Source organism: Aureobasidium melanogenum (genome assembly GCF_000721775.1).
Source record: "Aureobasidium melanogenum CBS 110374 unplaced genomic scaffold scaffold_21, whole genome shotgun sequence".
In the NCBI taxonomy this organism is placed as follows: domain Eukaryota; kingdom Fungi; phylum Ascomycota; class Dothideomycetes; order Dothideales; family Saccotheciaceae; genus Aureobasidium; species Aureobasidium melanogenum.
Window position 1 is genome coordinate 233,912 of NW_024470073.1, and position 24,844 is coordinate 258,755.

Below are 24,844 nucleotides of genomic sequence, written 5' to 3' on the forward strand. Positions count from 1 at the left end.
ATTTAATTCCTTATCTATATAATCCCTCCTTTTTATACCTTATATCTCTTTATAATAACTATTACCTTATCTTCCTTTTACTACTTTTTTAGTAATATCTACTTTTCTATATTCTCTATATAGCTAATTATATATATTAATATACTACTAGTATAGTTAATAGTAATAGCTTAAATATTAATAAGGTCGGCTTTATATATATTAGTAGTAACTAAGTAAGTAATAGTGTCTAGCTATACTATACTTTACTAACCTATATAATTTAGCTTAAGCTTATTAGCCTTTATCTTAATAATACTTAGAAAGAGGTTATAGTACTACTAGATACTAGAGTAGTTCTACTCTATGCTTATTATAATACTAAATGTATATCTAAGTATCTTTAGTATACTTACTATATTAAAGTACTACTTATTACTTCTTAGTTTATATAGGTAGGTTTATATAATAAAAGCAAAAAATACTAACTACTTAGTAGTAAGGACTAATAGCATAGTAATAATAAGAGTAAGGGACATAGTAAGAATAATAGCTATAATTAGTATAAGGCATAATACTATAATAATACTACTAGTAAAGGACCTTTTAAGGTATAAGAAATACTATTTTTATATATGCCTATATAATCTAATAAGGAGTAATAGTTTTATATAGTTCTAAAGAGCTATTTTAATAATATCTATTCTAACTACTACTAGTAGGATAAGAGTACTAAATATAGCTTTAATATTAATAATATTATAAAGGAAGATACTATACTTACTAAGAAGGAGAAATATAAAAATAAGAGTTATATAACTAGAGGAAATAGTTACCTTATCTATCTTTTAAAGAAACTATCTAGACCTAGAATAGTTAAGTATAATTAGAGATATAGCTATAAGTTAGTAAAGAAGTAATTAAAAGAGTAAATAAAGGCTTTAAAAGGACTAGAAGAGTAGAATAAAAGGAGTTTTAAGCTATATAATAGCTATAAAAAATACTTATAAGAAAGAAGGGAAAGTCCTTTTCTTTATTAGTATTAAGATTTTTTTAAACTAAATATTAATTAATATCTTAATTTAGAATATATATAATTATTCTATATAAGTTAAGGTATATAAGTTAATTAAAATATAATAAGTAAAAAGCTCTTAGAGATAATTTACTTAGTACTCTCTATAATATCTTAGATTTTTTTACTTTTCTTTTCTTAATATTCTTTATTATTTTTTTCTCCTTAGAGCTACTATTAGTATATAAAAAATACTTTAGTAAGTATTATATAAGTAAGTAGTAGTAAAAATATAAAACTTCTAACCTTTAAATACTAATATTACTATTCTATGTTTCTAGATTATAGTATCTAACTCCTTTTATCCCTAATATAATAATACTCTTTTAAATAACTTTCTATATTATTATAGTATATAAAACTTACTATTATACTATAAGAAAGAAAAGGATAGTTTATAACCTAAGAAGAATACCTAAATCTTTATAATAATATTAGATCTTAAATCTCTATACTCTAACTATAATCTTAGTTATATACTTAAGCTATATAATTATTATCTACTATAATAGGTAGAATATAAGCTTAGAAAATATATCTAATAAGGGTACCCTAAAATTAGGCTTTAGAAAAAAGGATTCTATAATAAAAACTATTAGTATATTATAGTTCTCTAAGTAGCTTTCTACTTCTTAGATATATCTATATATCTCTATCTATAATTACTTACTTACTTTTAGTAATAAGAATACTTTTTTTACTCTAGTTTTCTTATTATACTCTTAATAAGAGTTATAAAGTTATAATACCTTTTACTATATATTTTTCTATATTTTCTAAGTAGTATAATATATATTTTAAGTAATAGTATAATCCTAGTTTATAAATATCTATACTCTTAGGCATTTATAATTTTTAAACTTTAACTATTTTTTTACCTTTTTCTAGCTTAATACTTTTACTTAAACTCTATATTAGAGAGCTATACAATATATACTATACTCTTTATATATACTTAATCTCTTTATTCTTTTATCTATACCTTCTTAGTCTTATATTACTTTAAAGGTATACTTACCTACTTACTATTTCTTTATATATTTTCTTTATTCCTACTTCTTTTCTATTCTAGAAATAACTACTCTTTTACTTTATATAGCTAGGAACTAATCTTACTTACTTACCTTCTAGCTATATAATCTCTTACTACCCTTAATATCTTTATACTATTACTACCTTATCTACTTTTCTCTTCTTTACTAGTAGTAGGTTCTACTCTTTATTATTCTTTATATAGCTAAGCATATATACTTATATATATTATAATAGCCCCTTATATAATTAACATAACTCCTTTTTAGAATAAAGTTAACTAGAACTAAGATATTACTAGTAAAGAGGTAAGTATACCTATCTAGTATTTTTATAGCTTACTAACCTATATAATTCTTTAGTTTTTCTATATTACTTATCTAAGTAAAGAGTAAGAAGAACTTTATCTTTATAAGAAAAAGTAAAAACCTCTAAACTATATTATTATATAAGAGTATATTACCTTTTATCCTACTTAGTATAAGTTATATATTAATATACTACTTATTACTTCTTAGTTTATATAAGTAGGTTTATATAATAAAAGCAAAAAGTACTAACTAGGAAATATAGTAGTAATAAGGAGACTAAATATAAAGTCTATTAGTCTAGAAAGGATAAAATAAGTTTTATGCTATATAGTCCTTTTAAGGTATAAGAAATAGTATTCTTATATATGCCTATATAATCTAATAAGGAAATATAAAAGTATATTATCTAGTAGGATTACTTTAATAATACTTATAATAACTATATCTAGGATAACTATACTATATACTATAATAAATCCTTAAGCTATAATAAGTAGATAAGAATACTTTAGCTTATAGATAATAGTAAGAAGGAAAGTTATATAACTAGAAAAAATAGTTACTCTATCTATATAGTTAAGAAACTAGATAAGTATAAAGTATTAAGTTAAGAGAAACTAAAGTAGTCTAAGAATAAGAAAAAGTAAAAGGAAAAGTAGTAAAAGAGTTATTATAGAGTAAGCTAAGAGCTTAAAAAGGAATTTAAGAAGATTTAAGATATAGAAAAGAAACTAGGGAAAGAATTAAGGAAAGTATAATCTATAAATTAAACTCTATACTTTTCTTTTAAAAACTAACTTTTAAATATAGATTCTTATTATATATTAGAATTATATATATATAACCCTTTATATAATATAAAGAATATAGATTTAAAATAACTTTAGAGATATTATCTTAAAAAAACTCTTAGATATTATTCTAACTTTTTATCTAATTTCTATAGTATTTTTTACTATCTCTTATAACTTAGACTATATAAACTATCTAAAATATACTAGGTATATAGAAATAAAATATATAGATAAAGTAGAAATTATAGTTAAGGTTATATCCCTAATAAGTAATAAAATCTATTAATTTTCTAGGGTAATAAAAATATGCTATATAGCTTCTAAACTAGTATATATAATATAATTATACTATTTCTTTACTATCTTCTATATCTAATTTACCTTCTTTCTTATCTATTAATTCTTTTACCTATCTCTTTTCTTATTTACTCTTAGAATTCTCTAGCTAAGGCTTTTTAAGCTTTCTTTTAATATCTCTATTATTAGAAAGGTAGTAACTATATATATAATAAGGATTAGATTTAGTATTTAATAGGCCCTTTAAAAGATTATTAAAGCTTTATTATAGTATTAGTACCTTTATTAATATAATATAGTATAGTATCTATAATAGTTAGCTTTTATTAGAAGATAATTAGACTATATAATACTTTAGAAGCCTTTAGCTCCTTTTCTAGTTTCTTTTTAATACCTTACTTTATTTTCTAAGGTTTAGGCTTTATAAATACTTTTTAAGGCTAACCTCTTTTTAGTTTCTTAGATACTACTAGTAAGTTACTATTACTTCTTTTAAAGACCTTCTATTCTAAGATATATAATTAAGGTATAGTTGTCTTTACTACTAAGGTAATAGACTAGTATACTACCTTACTTAGTTTTAAAAATAGTAGTTACTTAGTAATAAGATTAAAGAAAGTTATTAGAAGCTTAATTAACTTAAGACTTAGTTAACCTAGTATTTATATAGGTTTAGTTAGATTATACATAGTAGTAAGATAGACCTTAGCCCTATCTTCTATCTACTTAGACTATTATAGTATTACTTTTATAGAGATTAATTAAAGTATCCTAATAAGTTCTATCTTAGTCTCTATCTACTAATTTATTATAGTAGTAGTAAGAAATACTACTCTATTAATTATATAGCTTACTTTTATCTAGGAGGTATAATATACTAATCTATAACTAGGCTTTAAGTACTTTATCTTTCTTTTTTAATACTATAATAATATATAGAAAGATAGGGGTCTTTATATTATTAATCTTCTTTTTAGGCTTTTTAACTATCTTTATACTAGTAAAATTTAGTATCTAGTTTAGATAGAAGGAGATTAGGAAGCTATAAGTATTATATATAGACTTTTCTTACTTTAAGGTCTTTTATATACTCTCTATATAATATTATAAATCTATAGTTATTTACTTTAGATCCTTTTATAAAGAGTAGAATTAAGTAGATATATAGACTATAGTAGCTTTAGAAGTAGGACTATTATTACTAGTAAGGTTAATCTTAGGTATATTTATATAGTAGATAAGGGAGGTTTCTATACTAGTATTATACTACTATACTACTAAAGGAGATAAGAAGTAATACTCTTTATTCTTTAAGCTATAGTACTAATAGAATTAGGTATTTAGATATCTTATCTAATAGTTATAATTTAACTTTTGCTTATAAAAATAGGTCTAATACTAAGGCATACTTATTATAAAGAATCGTATAGCTTAAATATATACTTAAAATTTTAAAAAAAGAGGCCTATTAAGGTATAAGAAGTTCTTAATTAAAATCCTCTATATAAGCCTTATTATTAAACTAGTTAAACTCTATAGCGCTTAGACTACTTTTACTTAGCTTTTAATTATCTTCCCTTTAGGGCTTCCCTTTTAAATTACTTATCTAAGGGTCTCTATCTAGAGTTATACTATCTAATAAATACTCTAGTATAATAGAGTTTAGCTCCTAATTATAGTTACCTATAAGATATAGTATCTTAAGAAGCTTAGATAGGTCTTACTTCTTATACTTATAGAGTAAAGTTCTTAGCTATATAAATACTTCTTTATAAAGCTACTTACTAGTATTAGGAAAAAAGTCTATCTTATTAATATTAAAGAAACTATAGCTTTTAAGAATTTCCTAGTAGACTTTTATAGTCTCTTATAGTAATACCTTATTAATATCTACTACTAGTTAGCTTAACTAAGAGTAGATTAGGCTATATAAACTAAACTCTAGTACTATATACTTAAGTTCTCTAAGTAGCTCTTTATCTACTAGAAAAGTAAGGTCTTTAACCTAGTTTTCCTTTTTATATAGGTAAGTAAGTTGACTAGATACTATATAAGGCCTATTTTTCTAAGTCTAGATATAATAAAGGTTCTATATATATATAAATACAGTAATTGCCCTTTATAGGATAGGTATATAGATATAGAGCATAGTAATATAGTCGGCCTTTAATACCTTATTAAAAAGGCCCTAGCTTTTATAGCTCTAAAATACTTGCTACTACTATATTACTAAGCTATATAATAACTTATTAATAGATTATAGTACTTATCTACTACTTTATAAGTATGCCTTTAGATAGTTAGTTCTACTAGGCTTTAATCCTTTAGTTTTTCTTACTTATACTAAATAGAAAGTAGTCTTTAAATTATATACCTAGATAAACATACTTTAATATCTTAAAGTAGTAGTTAGTAATTAGGATAGTCTCTATTCTATAGTCTAATTAGATAAAATAAGTTATATATCCTATAGACTTAACTACTTAATAGTACTAATAGAATATACTAGTATTATATATTAGTTATTATTTAAAAAGATTTATATAGTTTAGAAATAGTACCTAATCCCTATATTTATAGAGATACTAATATAATACTAGATAATATATCTAGAAAATACATTAATTGTACTATAGACTTAGAAGCTAAAGTTCTTAAGCTTATAATAAGTATTAATTAACTATATATAGTTTTTTCTACCTATATAATACTTACTATAATAGTACTAGAGATTATAATAGTAGGATACTATACTAACTAGGTTAATCTCCTTAACTAGACTAAATATCTTATCCCTATATATATATAATATATATTAGTAAACCTTACTACTTTAAAAGGTCCTAACTATATAAACTATAAGATAACTATCTATATTAAGTAGATTAAGTAGAAGTATATAAATAGGAATTCCTATCTAAACTACTTAATAGTACCTATATCTAGTATCTCTTTAATAATGTATTTCTACTTATCCTTAATTTGCTTCTATTAAGTCTATATAATATAGTAGTATATTCCTATTAGTTTTCTAAGGTATATAATACCTCTTAAAGAGGCTTTAAACCCTTTATACTTAAAAGCTTAAATAATTTACTTATCCTAATATACTTTAAGGAAATAGAGTAAAGTAATATAGTAGCAAAGCTATAGAGAGTTAACTATTATAATATATAATTATATATTATATTTAGTAATAATATAAAGAATTATATAGTTTAAGTAACTAATCCCCTACTAAGATAGCTACTTTTAGCTATTACTAATAGTACTATATTATACTACTTAAACTAGCCCTTAATAAAACTCTTTTAGTACTATAGATAGTCTTCTAGCTATTATATAAAAGATAGAGTAATAGAGACAAAGATAGCTATCTCTAGGTATAGTAGTATAGCTTTAGTATAAGGGAGTTTTCTATTAGAAGATCTGTATGCTTCTAGTCTTTAATATTGCTATGGTAACCTTGCGCACAAATTGTACACTCTAAATAATTCCATAGCGTGCATATAATCGGCATAAAAATACGCTAAATAATTTTGTCACACATTGAGCTATCGACCGCCGTAATGCAGCTATTTCGTCGTGCCATGGCAGCCGCGACACTGAACACGCATGTCCAGCATGGGTAGCACCTGCTGCGCTCTACCACGAGCGGGAAAGGAGTTCACCGCTAACAACACATCTATGCGCGATTCAGAACTGATATTTCTTCATCAACAACCTCGACCAGCTTCTACGGCGCTACGCCCAGCACGATCCTATCTCGAGCCAACGATGCAGTGATAACAAGCTCCGACGACTTATCAAGCCAAAGAGGGATAGAGCGACAGAAGAGGAGGAACGTCACATATGCATAGGCGCGTCACTGTCACAGCCAGCGCGATACGATGTCGACTCATCTCGAGGCCAGCGTATCTGCAGAGCTGCATCTCTCACGGCCTCCGCAGTCCAGTCTGACAGCACGCGTCTCGCTTTGTGACATGATAAAGCGGTCTTCTTGCTTTCCTCACTGAAGATCCCATACATGGGTTACAGAGAGCAAAGCGTCCTGAGTCGCCGCGCAACTCAGCGAGACTCGAGACAGCTCCTTCCTGAGACCTTCAACATGGTCATGTGGCAGGACACGATCCTTCGAAGAGTCGAGATGCTTCCTCAATGAACAAAGACGCCTCGAAGTTGGCCAAGGACCTGAACGCCGGTGAGACGGAAGGCGCCATCCTGATTTACACAGCGGTTGATGAGGGGTAAGCCAACTTTTCTTCCAAATATCTCCTCTCGTCAAGTGGGGTTCGTATTCAAATAGGCCATCATACCTTCTTCAGTTGAACTTTTTCCTTCAGTCGTACCTGACAGTGCTCAATTCTCTCTGCTTCGTCTCGTTTCAGCATCTTCATACCCCGCATCTTGTTTATACAGCGGAATTTGTTCCGTACTACATCAACACCAAGCACCAACCTGCCACAAAGCAAGACCGCAATCACAATGGCAAAAGGCAGTTGCATGTGTGGTCAAGTCCACTACGAATACACCGTAAGCTGGTTCTCTCGATCCATCGTCAACCTCTCTTCTGACTTCATCCCTTCAGGGCGAACCGGCAGTAACAGCCCTCTGCCACTGCACAGACTGCCAAAAATGGACTGGCGCAGCCTACACCTCCAACGTCGTTGTCCCTCGCAAAAGTTTCAACGTCACAAAGGGCAAGCCCAAAGACTACGATGCCGTGGGTGCCTCTGGCAAGATCAACAAGCATTGGTTCTGCTCTAACTGTGGCTCTTCTCTGTACACTGAGTTGGAGATCATGCCTGACATGACTTGTGTCAAGAGTGGAAGTTTGGATGGTGGAGCTGCAAACCATGATATCAAGGTTGAGTTCTACAATAAGGATAGATTGGGATATACTAAGCCTGTTGAGGGGGCTGATCAGAAGGCAGAGTTCTCTTAGGATTTTTGAGGATCTCACATCTTTTGAAAGGTGGTGATGCTCTTGACTGATGAGCTCCATTGCTAGTACTTGGGATTTCTTGGTTGGTATGCAATTTTGGCAGATTATTTTGGAATACAAAACTCATGTCGACACTGATACTCTTCCTGTGTCCTCATTGTCGTGTCTTGAACAAAGTCACGAGTATACTTTCTGCTTTCAGTGAGTGAGGTAGGTCAATGGGAAGCCCAACGCAGCGCATTGCTGAACATCCCTGAAAGGCATCATGACCGAGTTCCACTGCAATTCCATCATCCTCGGCTGTGCAGCATTCACCTTCTCCCAAGGGCCCGACCTTTCGATCTGGTTGATGGTGTTCCAATATCCTCTCGCTTTGAGATACTCCAAATTCGGGTTAGGATCAAGGTTTCTCGCGAAGCTGGTCCAGTAGTCGGTCATGAGTTGGCCAAACTTTGCATCCAGTCCATCACGATCAGGGAAGCCAACACGAGCTACATTGCCAAAAGTGTTTGCAAGATCTCCAGCATGGCACTTGAAGTACTCTTGAGAAGGGTCGCCATAAGGATGAGAAGGTGTCACCGGAGCGGCACAGACGAGGTTCGGGTTGTAAGCTGGATCCTGGTATGTGCGGTTGAACTCATAGAACCAGATGTTGGGTAGCACGCCATCTTTCACGCCAGCGTAAGCTTCAAATTGATTGAAGCAGCGGAAAGAGACATCTGTAGAAATACGAGTAGTGGTGTTGAAGACATCCAAGGTCGCATTATTGATGCTACTGGTGCCGAGAGGGAACAGATCAGAGTTGATGATGCTGCTGGCATTGAGATGGTCTGCAGCAGCTAGATCGTCGATACCAGTAACAAGATTGGTGGTTGGATAGACTGTTCCGAGAACACCCTCTTCATCACGATTGACTCCCATGACCACTGGTACACGGTTGGTGATCGTCGTCGTGCTGTTGAGATCGATGAAGTCAGACACAAGGTATGTGCCATCAACAACCGGGTAGCTACAATATATGAGTAAGTAGAGGATGTGTTAAATTGAATAAACTTACTTGAAAACAGTCTTGAGGCTGAGCAATGCAGTAGCATTGTACGCCTGGAGACATGCTAGCTGGTCAGCTGCAGTAGCACAACCTGTTTCGTTGAGAATGGGATTGGTAGTCTGGTTGATCGCAGTAGCCAGAGGAACATAAGGCTGGTAGTAGTTCGACTGCATTATCGCTCCATGGAAAAGATCCTTGCCCTTCGGCGACGCAATGAGAGCATTGACAGACTCTGCGCCGGCTGACTCGCCAAAGACAGTGACACGAGACGGGTCTCCTCCAAAGTTTTCGATGTACTTCTGAACCCATTCCAAACCAGCAATCTGATCAGACAAGAAATAATTGCCGTTATGAACACCGTCATCAAGAGCAAGGAAACCAAGTGTAGACAGCCTATAAGCAATGTCAACAACGACCACATCGCCGCGTGCAGCCAAGTTGCCGCCATCATTTGTTGGATTGCTTGCAGATCCAGTCGTAAATCCACCTCCATAGATATAGACCATCACTGGTTTTAGATCTTTCTTCGCGGAAGAGCCAGGCAAAGAAGTCGTCCAGATATTGAGAAACAGGCAGTCTGTAGAACCATTATTCGGCAGAGTCAGACATTCAGGTGCAGGCTCAAGAGCATCATTAGTACCTGTCCCTTCATAAACAGAAGAATAGGTAAATCTCTCTGGCTCAGCAGCAAACCGAACACCCATGAATCGAAAGGTCAAGAAGTCACGGTATCCGATCAGTGTTTGTGAGCCGACGGATTGAGAAATTCGATATGGAGGAGAGTTGTCTGCATATGTGATATTGGATGCTGGTGCAGTTTGAGAGCAGAGTGAAGGGAGCTTCTCTCTGCAGTTGACTAGATGGATTTGTCCATTGACGTCCATGGCTTGACATTGTGGTGCCTGATGAGGAGGTCCTGGATGAGTGGCAGGTCCAGGATGCTTAGAATGCAGTGTCCAGTGAGATTGAGTAATCCACATGAGTTGGTCGCTCGCAAGACGTCCACTATAAACTTCGTATGAAAGGGAGTTGTTTAGACCAGCAGTAAAGGGTAAGGTGGAAGGTGACCACAAACTCTCAGACAAGGATTCGCATGCACCGAGTGCGGATGACAATGTCACCGGGCTGCTCAAGAGGAGTGCGGCACTCGTCGTACTGTTGTCTGGGGCTTCACCAAGATCGTTAGTATAAGGCTTGTAGCTGTGTTCGATAAAAATTTGAATACGTACTGATCAAGTCATCGGAAGCTAGAATCTGGACGTCTCCAAGCCGTGTTGGGCTGGGGGTTGCAAAGACATGATTTCCAAAAGCAAGTAGACCAAAGCATGTGGTGAGAATATAAGTGCTCATCGTGTCTTGAGTGACCGAAGTCGTAGTGATCGACTCTTGAGAATTGGCTCATGGGATTGGGAGGGCTGCCATGTTTATATAGCTCTGTGTTCATGCTATATTGTTCTGACCACTAATGACGATGTTGCTGGTCTCAATGGCGGTATACCGGGTACCCGGCAGCATTCATTGACCCCCTCAGCTCTTCCATCACTCTTGGCGGCTAAATCGTGCATGGTAGACTTCATGTAGATATTTAAGTGTGGCTCGCCTTGTCTGCAAGGTCAGAGGCAGTCGACCCCACTGGATAAATGTGTCTCTGCCGTTACCCCACACCCATAGCGGAAACTGCATGCGCGGTCCTGGCCTACTCCTCCTTCCTCAGCCGGATTGGAACGAGTGAAAAATGTGTTGGGCATATAAAGACCTCCCCGTGTGCTAAAGACAGTCACAGTGTAGCTATAGGAAGTTGGACTTAACGGACAACCAAGACAGGAATCTTACAGACTGAACTCAAGACGATTTCCGGCATAATCTCTTGCAAAAAATCTGCTTGGGTATTCAACACCTTTTGAGCCTATTCCCATGATCAGTATAAGACCCAAAAGGCCATTTAGGATATCAGTGCATCAACCCACCTGAATTCTCTTCTCCAGGTTTATCAGCCGCTCTAGGAGCTCCTTTGCCGCCGGCTTCGAAATGCTCATAGACGCGTTTCTGGAGCTTTAAAAGAGCCTCTTGTGACTCTACACGAAAACAAGGATGACGGGATGATTCTTCGTTTGGCGGACCGAAAGCAATGTGAACTTGCTGACCATTTGGTGTGATATCGAACCTGGGTATTTCTCATGAGCTTTGGCTCTGCAAAAAAAAAAAAAAAAAAAAAAAAAAAGATGCTTGATAGCGATCAGATTGACTCACCAAGCGAGTCTGTCTCTCTGCAATGCTGGCACAGGAACGCGCTTCATGCCGAGTGTGTTGCTGTAGAACGCCTCCGCCTCGTCGAGGGTGCTTGAGGGCACCGTGAGGTTTACGTGAGCGATGCCGGTCAACATTATTCCCTGATAAATGTTGGGTCTGGTTACGTGAGAGTGTCGAGAACAGCAGAGTGCAAGTTGCTGCTATATGCTCGTTTGTGGTACCTAAGCAGAAAGGTGGCACTCAGAAGGTGGGGAGCATGCGGGGTTCTCGCCGACTTTTGCAGAGTGACTCAAAAACGCGCGTCTCAAGTCTGATTCGAACCGGCGACTCTGGTCTGTGGTCTTCACGCAATCTCGAAGCTTGGGACACCACGATAAACAAGCAAAACTCACAGTACTCCGAGTACAGGTCGTATCGAACCGAAACCACAGTGGCTTGTTCTACTCTGGTGAGATCTAACACTGGCGCTCCATGGTCGAGCCTTATTATGTGTGGAAGTAGGCTTGATTCTAAACAGGGTCTGCGTATTGCACAAGAGCACTCAGCGTCTCGGACATGGTCTGATCATGATGAGGTTCCAAGATGCGGACAGAATTTGCCGATAGAGTTCATCTCGTGAGTCGTACGGGCGGCTGCGATTTTCAAAGCTTGAAAGATGCAAAAGTGTAACCATTCAAATGGCTGAAGCCTCAAGCGATAGCGAGGATATGCCCACCTGCCCGCACGAAACTGGCAGGGTGGAGACAGAGAGATTGGAGGAACGGTAATCACTTTCAGGATGTTTAGCTGACAAGTATTTAGTTATTATCATTCACGCAGAGAAAGGTCTCTCGACGTTTGCCCGCGGCTCCAACAACGTTGCAAGGTCTGGATGTGCTCAGGTAGTCCGATCTTCTTGACAATCAAGGAGTTCGATTGAGGTATGCTTATCGCAGACAGATCCAATCAAACTATCATTAGATGGGTCCAGGAGATGAAGGCGAGATGCACACACCGCACAACAGCGAACAGGAGCCACATTAGGCTTGGACCTCGCTGTACGTAAGTAGCGTGTAAACAGGGCGCTTGTCACAGATGTCCGCATTGCAGACCAGGAAGCAACCACTGACATTCAAGATCCTACATGCGAACAGCTTTTGCAAAAGAGCGACGTTAATAATGCCTTGAGCAAGCGGTGTTCATACGCTTGCTTTATGTATGCAATCCTTCGACAGAGAAAGTCCGACCTTCGGGCGCGAGATGTGAGAAAAAGGGTCCAAGGCCTGGAACGTTCTTTCTCTTGTTGTGGAGACCTACAATTCAGACCACGGCTGCCAACCTCCCCTCTCCGCGTGCTCTCACCAATGCACCATTGACGCCTCCCTGATCTCAGCATCGTCGATTCGCAACACTGCATACAGATCAAGTGCAATATAAATAGGTGAGCTCGGATGACTTGGAGTCTTCAACCGAAACCGAGTCCGCTTCTGCCTGTCTCTGTGTCATGCAGAAAACGGTTTGCTGCCGCCGGCCGGTGAACCTTTTTACGAGATGTCACTTGTCGCAACTTGATTGAAACACAGGTCCAGATCACGTTCTCGAAAGATCTCATGTGAGGAAGGTTTCCACATCCGGAAAAACAGGCTCTAGGGCTGGGCTAGACCAGCAACAACGTTCGCCAGGCGCAAGGTGCAAACCAATTTCGACCCTAGAAAGGCCCAAGGTACGGAAACGCAACGCGCGAGAGATCTGATTCGTTGCCTCAAGTTATGCTGCATCCTTGTCTATCACCAAACAACAGTTCCATGAATCAAGATGATTCGGAGCCGACCTGCTTCTGAACATACCCGCTATCAGCACGAAGACATGAACCATTGTCTCGTCAGGATGAGACAGCCCTGGCCCCGGCATACGAACGAAGTCTGCCTTTATTTCCGGCTCCAGATCTCGACTCTGGTCTAATACCTCGTAATCCCATACGAGTAGGAGCAGGGGGAGGCGAAAACAATGCTTCGCATGTCAGGACAGAATGTCACCGACCGAAATTCGCACTCTGCTTGTATATTATCCCTCATTTATGCATCTCATACAGACTACGGCAGGCCGGCCTGGAAACGATCATGGCGCATGCGGCAAGCCACTGCACCGTCCGGCTCGCACCCTGTGGTCCTCATCTTGCCCAGAGCTCGACCGCGTTCGCACGTTTGGTGCAGATCAACGGACGGTAAGGTTGGCGGTGCCTCCGGCAGTTTGTGGCGCATTGCAGCCATCAGTCGAGCCCCTCTGTAGTCGCGGCAGGAGATTATCAAGATATATCATCTGCCTGCCTCTACTTTACCTCTTTCCGTGTTTCACGCATCAAACCTATTCAGAACTTCAAGAAGCATTCACACCATGGCTGTTCACCAACCCTCGACTTACCAAGCCAAACGTGCAAGCATTTCTTTGCTCCTTCAACCTATCAACAACAACATTCAGCCTGCCATGACAGCACAAGCACTAGCTCTGGAGAAGCTTGGCCGTTCAGTGGATATGACCGTCTTTCAGGAGTTGCTTGATCTGGACACACCATCTGAATTGTTCAGCAAAGATGTTGTCAGCGAGTATCTAGTGATGGGTCCAGAGTCATTGAGTACCATGAGAGAAAGCTTGTATGTCGAATGCTTCATTTTCTACCATCAATCTTATACTAACACGTATCCATTAGAACACAAGTCAACCTTTCAAAGCTCAACACAAGCACACAATCACTTCGCTGCGCATCAATGGTGCTAGGCCTCACACGTATTGAAAAGTCGTGTGCTCGTATCGAGACTATCCTGGCGCACGGCGTCGAGCTTCAATACACGGGCATCAGCCTTAGCCAGATCTGCGAGATTCTCAGCTATGTCGTCAAGGATGCTCATTCACACTTCGAGTCTGCTAAGATGGCCTTCACGTCATTCTACAACCTGCCAACACATTATTCGTCGCAAGAAGATGCTTCTAGTATCTCAAGCATCGAGCTATGATCAACTTGACTCGTCAATGTCCTCGCTGGTCGAGGTTATTGGCATTCGATTTCTCTTCTTGCCCTTGTGGCTTTCTCTTTTCATCTGGACATAAGTTTCTTCCTCGACTTTCTTCCTCGATCTTCACTTCTTCATCCACCATTTCAGACGTATTTTATCCCAGCATGGCCTTACGATACCCCCCAGCCCTGCTATCCATTTCTACCTTTCCTCTCTTCGTTGGATGGAGCTAGACAGTCAAGAGGCTGATCTGTCGGCTGGTCAAAGATGTATTTATGATTACACGAGCTATGAATAATGTACTTTTTACTCCTGCTTCTGGTCCCATCTTCAATCAGTTATACCTTTACGTCCAGCGAGACGAATGCAATGATTAGAAGGAACAAGTAAAAGCAATAGAAACTGTCTGTACTCTCCTTAATTCGAAAAGTGCTTAGACGACGGGTGCTCCGCACCTCGATGTCAATAAGTACAGGGCGGTATCGCAGCCGTTGGATAGCGCGCACATTAGTGCGTCTGCACATCCAAGGAGTACATTGGATAGTAGGAGGCACCAAGGTCAGGATAGGCAGTCTGTAAGCTGCACACTGTCCAACGGACGCAGACGCACCTTGTATGTACGTGGAACACGATGCCGGGCAGATCATAAGAGAAGTAAACACCAACTGGAGTAGATCATGGGAGGTTTCCAGGAAAAAGAAGATGATTGTACATACCGACCCCTTGTGAGATCACTTTAACTAATGGCTCTTTTCTGATGCTAAACACGACTAACAATGCCTTTTTCTTGTGTGCCACAAAAGTCTCCAAAGACAAAGATGCAAATATGCAATATGAAAAATCCCAACACACCAAACTCTACTGCTCAGCAATCCTCCAAGCTCTCAAAGGCAAGCTCTGCAACTGTAATGCCTTGGGCTTGATGAAACCCCAGAAAGTGACAATGCCGATGATGATGCAAAGTACATTGACGATGTAGTAACCATCGGTGGTGATGTTGCAGGTACCGCCTCCGTTGGTGCAGATATGGCGGTCGTTTTCTAGTGCGCAGGAAAAGGGTTTGGTGATGAGTTCGCCTTTGAAGTCGGGAGGTGGGATCGAGGGGGGTGTGCACGTTGCAGAGGTGAACATGTCGACGAACTTGAGGATGAAGAAGCGAGGGAATGTACCACCGAGGTTGGAGACGCTGAGAGGTGGTGTTAGTGTGTGCGAATCGATGAGTGGATGAAGTAGACTTACGTAGCGAGGAGAGTCATGTAGGTACCGCCGATGTGAGGATCGGCAATCTTTGCATGGAAAGCGCTGACGGCGACGAACATGACGGTGCTCATGAATGTGCTGAAGACGTGCTCGACGATGACGACGCAGAGGTACGGAAGATTAGTACCACCGCTGGGGAAGATCATGACGGTGAACTGAGCAAAGGCAGCAGCAATCAGTCTGCCTACAAATGCCCAACACCAAAGACGCATCGGGGCATACTGCTCGCTCCATTTTCCGGCGTAGTAGCCTAATGAGATCTCGAAGGGGAAATCGATGAGGACAGTCAAGGCAAGATCTTCCTGGCTAAAGCCCTTCTCCAATAGCTTAAGGTTGGTGACGGCATCATTGGCCTGGAAGCCAATCTTTGCGATGAGATGAATGACGATGAATGTTTGGATGTTCCTCAAGCTGAGGATACCGCCCATGACTCTGTAGACCTCCATGATGCCATCTCTTTCCTTGGTCTTGTCTTCCTTCTTGAGCACAGCGAGGCCGAGAGTAACAAGCAGGTAGGCCCATCCCCAGAAGCTCAGGTAACCACCAAGAGTAAGGAGGCCAGTCTCTCCAGGAGTACTGCGGAACCACTTGTTGGCGAAGTCTTTGGACGACAGGGCGAGGAAGACAGTGTAAGAAAGGAACTGGCCAGCGGTCAGACCGACGGTTTGGGCGGTACTGGCGTAAGAGAGGTTGGATGGTGACAGGAGGGTAAGTGCCCAACCTAGGCTATGTTAGTAACGAGTCTTGCGAAATGTCGAGGGTATACACACCATCCACAGCGATATCTTGAGTGGCGCACATCAGGACCAGGGCGAACCACCAACCAGTAAATTTCCAGACACCTGCGCCGCCATTCTCACCAGCCTTGACCATCATGTCCTCGACGTGAGATCCAAGCCAGATCATGCCAAAGCCACTGATTGTTTGTATAGGAAGAATCCAACTCTTTCTTCTGCCCAGCTTGGGGGTCCATACAGCGTCGACAATGGGCGACCATAATAGCTTGAGCGAATAGGGGTATGAAGCGAGCGAGTAGACGCCAATCTGGCCGTACGAGAGATGCGACTTGAGGAGGAAAGGGACGGAGCCACTGGCCAGACCCATAGGGATGCCTTGCAAGAAGTACAGCAGGACGAGTAATAGGAAGTTGCGCTTGTCTTGCTCGGGTAAGTCTGTGAAGCCTTTGGAAGCGCTCTCTGGGTGAGGTGTCGGCGGAGGTTCATTGTCAAGGGTGAAGGAGCTCCTGCTCATGAGATTGGCGGCCACGGTGGCAGAGTCTGGAGATTCGAGCGAGGCATGCTTGCGCCGTTGTTCAAGCAGGTTTCCAGACATGTTGGTGTCGTCTGTGGACGAGGCTGACGAGGGAGCAGAGCCCGTCGCCCTGCTGCTTCTGCTGGGAGTGCCGTTGGCTTTCCTGGGCATCGGAGAAGGCGAATGGGCCAACGAAATGTCTACCGGGCGCGAGTGATGCAAGTTGGCAGCTCCTACGTCTATCGGCTGGGGTCTTCGATTTTCTCTAGGTATAAACGTGTCCAGACGGATATTGTTCCGCTCGTTGTTATCGATATCCACAATATGGGATCGAGGATTCGCGTGGACCAGGTCGTTGGACAGTGTAGCAGACATGCACCAGTCTTGTTTTTCTCAGATCCAACAACAATAATGTCTGCTTTGCTTTTGTGATAGAATATGTGTTCAAAATGCTCTACCGCCAGCAACCTTTCCCTTGTCTCCAACAGCCTTTGTGAAACACGACGCAGGTCCACTTTCTCCTTTCGTAACGTGGCCCTTGCTCGCTCCCCGCAGAGCCGCGCCAAGATCCTGCCACTTCGCCGATCTCTCTGACCTGTCTTTGTTTCAATCTTCTGCTTGTCACCACATGCATCGCAAGCAATATCGCCCGACTATCTTATTGGATGCACATCTCCACCGATAAGAGGGCTTTGTTGTCTGATTGAGGGGCTATTCCTGGGCTCTGAAAACCTCATCTGAACAAGCATAGCATCACTGTTTTTCACTGTTATAGTCCATGGTCAAGTTTTGCATGATACTGCTCTCAGCGATCCTGCTGTCATGGGAGTTGCTTGTGCTGTGCGATGAATCTCATGAGTCTCTGGTATAATGTAGGAAACCTGCCGTGTTGTCGTTTGCACCTGCAAGTAACCGCTGGGAACCTTCTGGACAGCACTGAATTCACCCATGCTGAAGGCGCATGGGTGAGAGGCCAAGTACTCATCTCTTTCCTTCTCTCTTCTCTTGTGACTAGACTTCCTTATTTTGTTGTCGTCGTGAAGTTGAGTGTCGCTCTTACGTTCTTGAGATTGTGCGCTGCTTGTGTCTCCCGACTGTTGTTCTTGCGGAAGGCGCGACTTCTTATCAGGCAGACATCAACAACGCGACTCAAACATGGCGTCAACCACTCCTGTAATCACGGATACGTCTGAGCATCTCACCAGAGTTTGTTCATCTCGTCTGCACATGCACGATCAAAACTAATAAATCTCCCAGCTGAATATCGCGCACCCGACTTCCTCTGTGCATCACAGCATGGCACCCAGCGTTGATCAGCCCTCTGAGAGCGAGCATACCAAGCTGACTCTGGAGGCTCTGCCTCCTGAAATCAAGAATGAGATCTTCTCGTACCTTCTGCTAGGTGCCAAAGTCAAGTACTCAACCAACGGTTCCTGGCCTGGTCACAAATACAAGTTCGACACAACCATCATGCGTGTCAACAAACAGTTGAGCCAAGATGCTAAAACTTATCTTCGCGGTCAAAATGACTTCGCCCTCATCAGCTCCAAGTTCTTCGCTTTCGAAATTGACAGGAAACGCTTCTTGCCCACAGTCGCTACGGGCAAGGCTGCCAGGTCCTTCAAGGGTCCCTCGATCGAAGCTACCATAACCCATGTCGAAACGCCCTTGTGCGTATGCTGCAACCCTAAAAAGCACAAGGACAAGGACCGCGCCACCCATGCGCTATTCCTGGTCGCCGATCTCCAGCATTTGATCAGAGAACTACGCTTGACATTCCACATGTGGCCTTCCAAACCCATCTATGTCATCTCAGAGCCGTCCATCTCCCTCGTCGAACATATCCCGGTCAATGTCGACACCCAGGTCAAGGTTGTCTGGAAGGTCCACCCATCTCCTCGTCAGGACTTGACTGTTGCCGAGCGCCGAGCTAGACAGACCCGCTTGATCGCCCCTCTCGACTTTCCCACAGGCAGTGGCAAGAACATCTCCGTGCTGGGTGCGGACAAAGACATTGCTCGCAAAGTCACAGAGCAAGAAATGCCTCGTATTCTGTCTATCGATGCTGTCGGATGGGACCTATATCACCTCCTCAAGGCTCAAAAGAAGCACCTAGACACCATCTTGTCACAAGAACCTCCGTCCTTTGCCAGTCTCATCCACTCCTACACAGATCTCGCTTGTGCAGGATGGCAATTGGATATCACTGGCCAGTGGAGGTACGCTTCTGTAACCAGACATGTCTGTATTCACGGTAGAATGGTTAGCTTGTGTCTGATGCCTTGGGATGAGCTTGATGACGAAGATTACGAGGAGAAGGTTGCAGACTCGTGGCAGTTGGCTGTTGTATCCTTGGTACTCGATTGTTTATTCACAGTCGCCAGGCTTGGTCTGGAGGAGAAGACCTTTGACCATCTCAAGGACTGCATCGACACCATTCTGCATATCATTGCTTACACTTTCCGTCCCCACATGGCGCCCTTCTTGTTCCCCGACCGCTTCAGGGCCTTGCTGGGACACTGGGAGGCGTGGTACACCGTTCATGAAAACTTGACCCGTGACCCCAGGGGCCAGGACCGCTATGCACGCGGCATCGAAACGCTTGAAGCAGCAAGAAAGCTCATCCCAGCTGAAGACGATGAGGTTTGGCGTCCGATCAACGAGGACTTGGAGTTCCTGAACAAAGTTGCTGCAGTAGGTTGATCTCGCCGTCTTCACAATATGCTTTACTGACTGGTATCAGGGCGAAGCTGAACCCTGGAAGAGAGACTTTGGTCGCTTCTCCTTTCCATGCATCAACTTCCAGGGTCTGCTCAACAGATCACGCATCCACAGCACGCCTGTTCATCCCAGACCACCATGCGGAACTCATCACGGCTGGGCCACCAAGCAAGGATTCCCCAAGCCGGACGTGGCTGCAGACATGATGAAGTTCGTCGACGACTTCTCCAAGCTCAAACCCGAGGAGAGAACCCACGAGTGGACCGACAAGGCACTTGACCACGGACACTTTGCTAGTGCTTTTTTGAACCTTCCTCGCGAGCCCGAGGAAGATGGAGACCCCGGCATGCCTCCAGATTTTCCTCAAGGCATCTTTGGGATTCAGGTTGGACCAGTGACCACTGTTGGGGAGCTCTTCGCAAGCATGGGTATGCCTAACGGTCCCCCGCCTCCACCTCCTTGAAGCGCTCCAAACCGAGCTCAAGACCTGTACGGTGCTGTGAAGCGAGTATTGATGTTAGACGAAGGATGGCAGTGGACTCTCAAACCTCGCAAGGTGTTGAAGATGAGGAAAACCAGTATAGTATACCCTGCAATGAGCAACTCTTAACCTCTTCATGTGCCAAAGACTGTCTCAATTCTGCAATTAACGCCTTTCTCCATTTCGAATGCAAAGGTCATGATAAGCTATCGAAATGCACAATTACAAGTCAAATATGAGTCTCGTCATGGAAATAGCCTTTGAAGAGATATCGCTGTGGAGACGACGTTTTTTGCGAAAGCATTGTACATTTTTGTAGCTACACTGTGACAATTCCTAGAATAAGGAGGAGCTTTAACTTCCATCCAAGTCACCGATCTAATGATCAGGTTCCCCTTCGAACATACATAACTGATATATTCCCAGACTGCATTATAAACGCCAGATGTAAACAACAAAAAAGTAGAAAACACCACAAACACCCTAAAGTTCCCTTTCAACACCCTTAGGCACCAGGAAACAAACCCAACAACCCAAGCCTTGTCTACCTTCTCCCCAGGACTCTGCAGCTCGAACGCCATAGATACCTATCTGTTCTTGTTCCATACTGACCTTGTTTCTGCCCATTGACGGAAGACTAAGGACTTCTCTCAAGGTAGTGGGGCTGTTGGTAGACGAATCTAGCCAATCCTTTGCTTGTGAAGTTGCTGTTGCGATGAAAATGGAAAGAGGTGTACTGTGGTGGAGGCTTGGGGTGTAGATGGAAGTGTCGTGGCCATGAGGGGTATCTTCTAGCTTCTTGTCCTTGTGTGGTAGCTTGGGTGAAGGAAGAGAGAGTAGCGATGTGTGTAAGCTGCTGGATAGGTATGGGATGCTTAGGCTCAGGTTCCCCGTCTTGGAGACTCTGGGTTGGAGAATGAAGAATTGGCGGTGCAAGAAGCGGACTTCGGTAAGCAGAGATAGTAGATCTGATATTGCTGGTGTAGTGTTGCTGTTTCGTGTTTTCGTAGGCTTGCTGGCCTGAATGGGCAGACGAGTTGTGCTGGGTCCATAAGAGTCTGTTTCTAATTGCTGAGCCAAGGAACACCAGATATCGTCTTCCTCGACCCACTGCTTTTGTTTTCCTTTGCTTGTACTTGAAGAAGAAGTAGAAGCAGCAACTGCTAGCTCTGCTCTGACTTCTCTCGTAAAGGAAGAAGAAACATCAACTTCAGAGCAAAGAAGCCATACACTGCTTCCATCTCGCACCCTGACAATTCTCTGCACGATCTGCAGAACCACAGTTTGAGTCTTGGAGACACTTCGAGGGAAGCTGGGTTCGACGCGTAGACCACACTCGACATCGGCGCCGTACGGCAAGTTCATGAAGGTGCAACTGCCTACTTGCAGACTATTTGCACCGGCTACGTAGTCTTGGGATAGGAAGCGGATTGGTTGGCCGTTGATGTGAGGGTCTGTGATGGCAAGGCGGCGAAAGACTTGCGGCAAACCAAGGAGAGGCGAAGATGAATTGACAGCAGGTCTCGGGCGAGGATCATTCTTCCTGGCATTGCCTGATCCACAAGATATGGCAAGTTCACGAACAGAGAGATCGACAGGAGAGTTGAGATGGCTTGCACCTGGTAGTGGCGATGCATAACCTCTGGTCCTAGACCTGCTGCGGTGAATATCTTGTCCACGAGTATCTGACGACCGAGGTTTTGACATAGTTGCGAATGAATCTCCAAAGGTTGGCGAATCACAGCGATCCGATAAAGTATAGTCGAGACTGTCGGCGCGGTAATCGTATCTGGCGGCGAGTTCGTCAATCAGAAAATCCAATTCGCTTTGTACCAAAGCTTCTTCGTCAATCGGTATGCCAGGGACAGGGAAGCCAGGCGGTGTAAGGGGACTAGGAAATCGTGGGTCCGAGGTTGGTGTGTTGAGCGAGATGCCAGAATCTCGGATAGAAGGTGTAAAGAAGAGTGTCTTGAAACGGTTACGCTTATGAGGAGTGCTGGCAGGAGATAGCAGATTTCCGTAAACGGAAGGAGAAGGGAGAGAAGCGATCGCCCCGGGATTAGCAGAAGATGATGCAGAGAGGAAAGAGCGATTCGAAAGATCAGACCGAGCTGATGAAGATGACTTTTGGCGTTGATGATACATGTAGGAAGCGAGTAGGGCTGACTATCAAGAAATTGTTGTTTGTACAAACGAGCAATTATATATACTCACCGCCCACCTGGAATCTGAGACAGCCGAAATTTCGTGTCTTTGAGTCTTTGAGACTGGAGTCGCAAACTACAGGACTCGCACTGTTTTAAGCGTCTGAGTAAGACACTCATCTCCGTCGGCTTGTCGTAAAATGTCTCTTCCTAGCCTCTCGGCTTGTTGTGAAAGTATCTAAAGCAGCATGAAATTTTGGCAAAACAGAAACCCCCCTAGCCGCCGTGTTGCTAGGGGGGGCAGAGAAAGCAAAGCTTTCGTCTCGATTGTTGTCGTGCGAGGATTACTGGGACCCCTCATGGCTTGAATAAGTAGCATAATAAATGGCAGGTCGAAGAGTCGAACCGGTGCAATATTGGCTAGCAAGATGGGCTACACCCACTGCGCCATTGCACCGGTTCGACGGAAACATTGCCAGTTTGGGTCACCATAACACTAGGTCTGCTGGTTAGTGCGGGATTCACTTGTTTCCTTCCGAGAAGCATTCACTTCTAGATCCACCCTGAAACTTTCCATGAAAAGGAGTCATTAGAATGCACATTACTATCAGAAGTTCGGGCAACAGCCACTTAGAGTGCTTTTTCCCTAGGCAACTTCGCCGAAGTACTTTCCAAGAAGTTGGCAAACGAAAGAGACAACCTCCTGCTCGTTTCCAACACCGAGAGTGCCGGTCTGCCAAGTCAGGGAGATAGTGGTAGCGCCTCCTTTCTTGGTAACGACATTGACAGCAAGGCAACTGCCCATCACATTCGCCGGCTGAGCAAAGAGCATGGATTCGACATCCCAGTCACCTTTCTGCGCATCTGCAGTAGGATCAAACACTCCAAGATTGCTAATTTCGTAGGAGCTTTCTCTGTCATTTTCGGCTTCTCCTTGCATCCAGGGGCGGAACCTGCTGAGGTAGGATAGCAGGCCGATAGGTTGATCGTGTAGAGTGTTGGCACGTTGGGCAAGGTCTTTGGAGGTCTGGCGAGCTGTAGTCCAAATTGGGCTGTCGCTTTTGGGGTTGCTCCAATCTTTCCAGTTTTCGACATTGCCGCGACTGAAGAGCTCGAAAGAGGCGGTAGGTCCAGGACAGGACATATCGTTTGAGCCAATACCATTGAGAAGGTGACGGAGATCCACAACAGTCAGGGCCACGAAGCTGCCAATATCATCTCCGGTAGATGTGTTACCAGGCAAAGCTTCGCTCAAAGCTCTAACAACTAGTTGATGCAACAAACTGGTGAACTTGACATCATGAGCTCTGCAAAGCTGCAGTGTCTCATCCATGATTTTGGGGGAGATGTTGAAGAACTCAAGCCCTGTAGTGAATGTACTGTGGTCGAAAGGAATCTTGATACCTTTCCAAGCATTGGCAGATTTAGGTGTAGTCGAAGCACGTAGGCCCAATGACTTGGTGACAAACTCCGGGAGGTAAGCGCCGAACAGTGGGCTCAAGAGGTAGGACCAAGAGATAGAGAGTTTGCCAGCTTGTTCAATCGTGGGCGGCAGAGGATTCGATGGTGTTTCACATATGAAGCTCTCGTGAATGTCACTCTTCTGGCCATTGAGTCCTTGCAGGAAGGTTCTGTGGAATGCCAGAGCAGATTTGCCATCGCCGTGAGAATGATAGTATGCGAACAGGATGAAGAATCTTTGAATGAATTGATCTTGATCTTCGTCGTGATTGGGCAGATTGAGGACTACAATCTTCCATGGTGGTGTGGTCTCCACAGACGAAAACTTGCTGTCGAGCGTGCGAACCGTGACATGGTGCATGAGATCCTTCTCTGACGAATGCACAGCTCCTCCTTGGAGATCGTTGATGCTCAAGATTCCGACATGATCTTGCAAGTTCAGTGCTTTCGGTCTGGCAAAAGCGGGAGATTCGGTATCTTCGCCTTCGATGACGGCACTCAATAGTGGATGAGTTGCTACGCAATGCTTCAAGGCCGGCACGAATGTTTGCTGAGAGATTTGGTCATTTTTTTCTCGCTTGACAGTGTAGATACCACCAATGGCAAGTGTACGATAGTATCCCAGTGACTGACGAGTGATGTATCGTCTCTCATTGTAACCTTTTTCAATGTTCAGCAGATGTAATTGAGAGAACTAAGTGCGACATACCTGCAGGCCGCAAGAGCATCAATTGACTGCCGAAGGTCGACATATTTGGACAGTAAGATTTTCAAGGTCAAGAAGTTACAGTGACTGAGTAACACT

The 24,844-nt window shown here is 41.9% G+C and overlaps 8 protein-coding genes across 8 annotated transcripts; 3 read left to right on the top strand and 5 right to left on the bottom strand.

The window, feature by feature from the left end:
* Positions 1-7,973: 7,973 nt before the first annotated feature.
* On the top strand, positions 7,974-8,433 carry M437DRAFT_55269 (uncharacterized protein; the record flags this gene model as incomplete). The annotated part of the gene is made up of 2 exons (XM_041022832.1): positions 7,974-8,021; positions 8,077-8,433. The coding sequence occupies 2 exons, from the start codon at positions 7,974-7,976 to the stop codon at positions 8,431-8,433; spliced, it is 405 nt and encodes a 134-aa protein (XP_040877178.1).
* A 198-nt stretch (positions 8,434-8,631) lies between these two features.
* M437DRAFT_55066 (alpha/beta-hydrolase) lies at positions 8,632-10,365 on the bottom strand (the record flags this gene model as incomplete). Its single annotated transcript, XM_041022801.1, has 2 exons — positions 8,632-9,442; positions 9,491-10,365. The coding sequence occupies 2 exons, from the start codon at positions 10,363-10,365 to the stop codon at positions 8,632-8,634; spliced, it is 1,686 nt and encodes a 561-aa protein (XP_040877179.1).
* Positions 10,366-11,310: 945 nt separating this feature from the next.
* M437DRAFT_55118 (putative glyoxalase family protein) lies at positions 11,311-11,865 on the bottom strand (the record flags this gene model as incomplete). Its single annotated transcript, XM_041022810.1, has 3 exons — positions 11,311-11,387; positions 11,449-11,645; positions 11,732-11,865. The coding sequence occupies 3 exons, from the start codon at positions 11,863-11,865 to the stop codon at positions 11,311-11,313; spliced, it is 408 nt and encodes a 135-aa protein (XP_040877180.1).
* Positions 11,866-14,104: 2,239 nt separating this feature from the next.
* M437DRAFT_55023 (uncharacterized protein) lies at positions 14,105-14,721 on the top strand (the record flags this gene model as incomplete). The annotated part of the gene is made up of 2 exons (XM_041022787.1): positions 14,105-14,361; positions 14,418-14,721. The coding sequence occupies 2 exons, from the start codon at positions 14,105-14,107 to the stop codon at positions 14,719-14,721; spliced, it is 561 nt and encodes a 186-aa protein (XP_040877181.1).
* Positions 14,722-15,579: 858 nt separating this feature from the next.
* M437DRAFT_55244 (uncharacterized protein) lies at positions 15,580-17,313 on the bottom strand (the record flags this gene model as incomplete). The annotated part of the gene is made up of 3 exons (XM_041022830.1): positions 15,580-15,907; positions 15,961-16,702; positions 16,752-17,313. 3 exons carry the CDS (start codon positions 17,311-17,313, stop codon positions 15,580-15,582), a joined length of 1,632 nt encoding a protein of 543 aa, XP_040877182.1.
* Positions 17,314-18,387: 1,074 nt separating this feature from the next.
* On the top strand, positions 18,388-20,416 carry M437DRAFT_86997 (uncharacterized protein; the record flags this gene model as incomplete). Its single annotated transcript, XM_041028569.1, has 3 exons — positions 18,388-18,438; positions 18,490-19,926; positions 19,976-20,416. The coding sequence occupies 3 exons, from the start codon at positions 18,388-18,390 to the stop codon at positions 20,414-20,416; spliced, it is 1,929 nt and encodes a 642-aa protein (XP_040877183.1).
* A 501-nt stretch (positions 20,417-20,917) lies between these two features.
* M437DRAFT_55188 (uncharacterized protein) lies at positions 20,918-22,585 on the bottom strand (the record flags this gene model as incomplete). The annotated part of the gene is made up of 1 exon (XM_041022819.1): positions 20,918-22,585. A coding segment is annotated over one exon (1,668 nt), but the record flags the coding sequence as incomplete, so codon positions are not given.
* A 639-nt stretch (positions 22,586-23,224) lies between these two features.
* Positions 23,225-24,791, bottom strand: M437DRAFT_77596 (uncharacterized protein; the record flags this gene model as incomplete). The annotated part of the gene is made up of 2 exons (XM_041026838.1): positions 23,225-24,699; positions 24,749-24,791. 2 exons carry the CDS (start codon positions 24,789-24,791, stop codon positions 23,225-23,227), a joined length of 1,518 nt encoding a protein of 505 aa, XP_040877185.1.
* Positions 24,792-24,844: the final 53 nt, after the last annotated feature.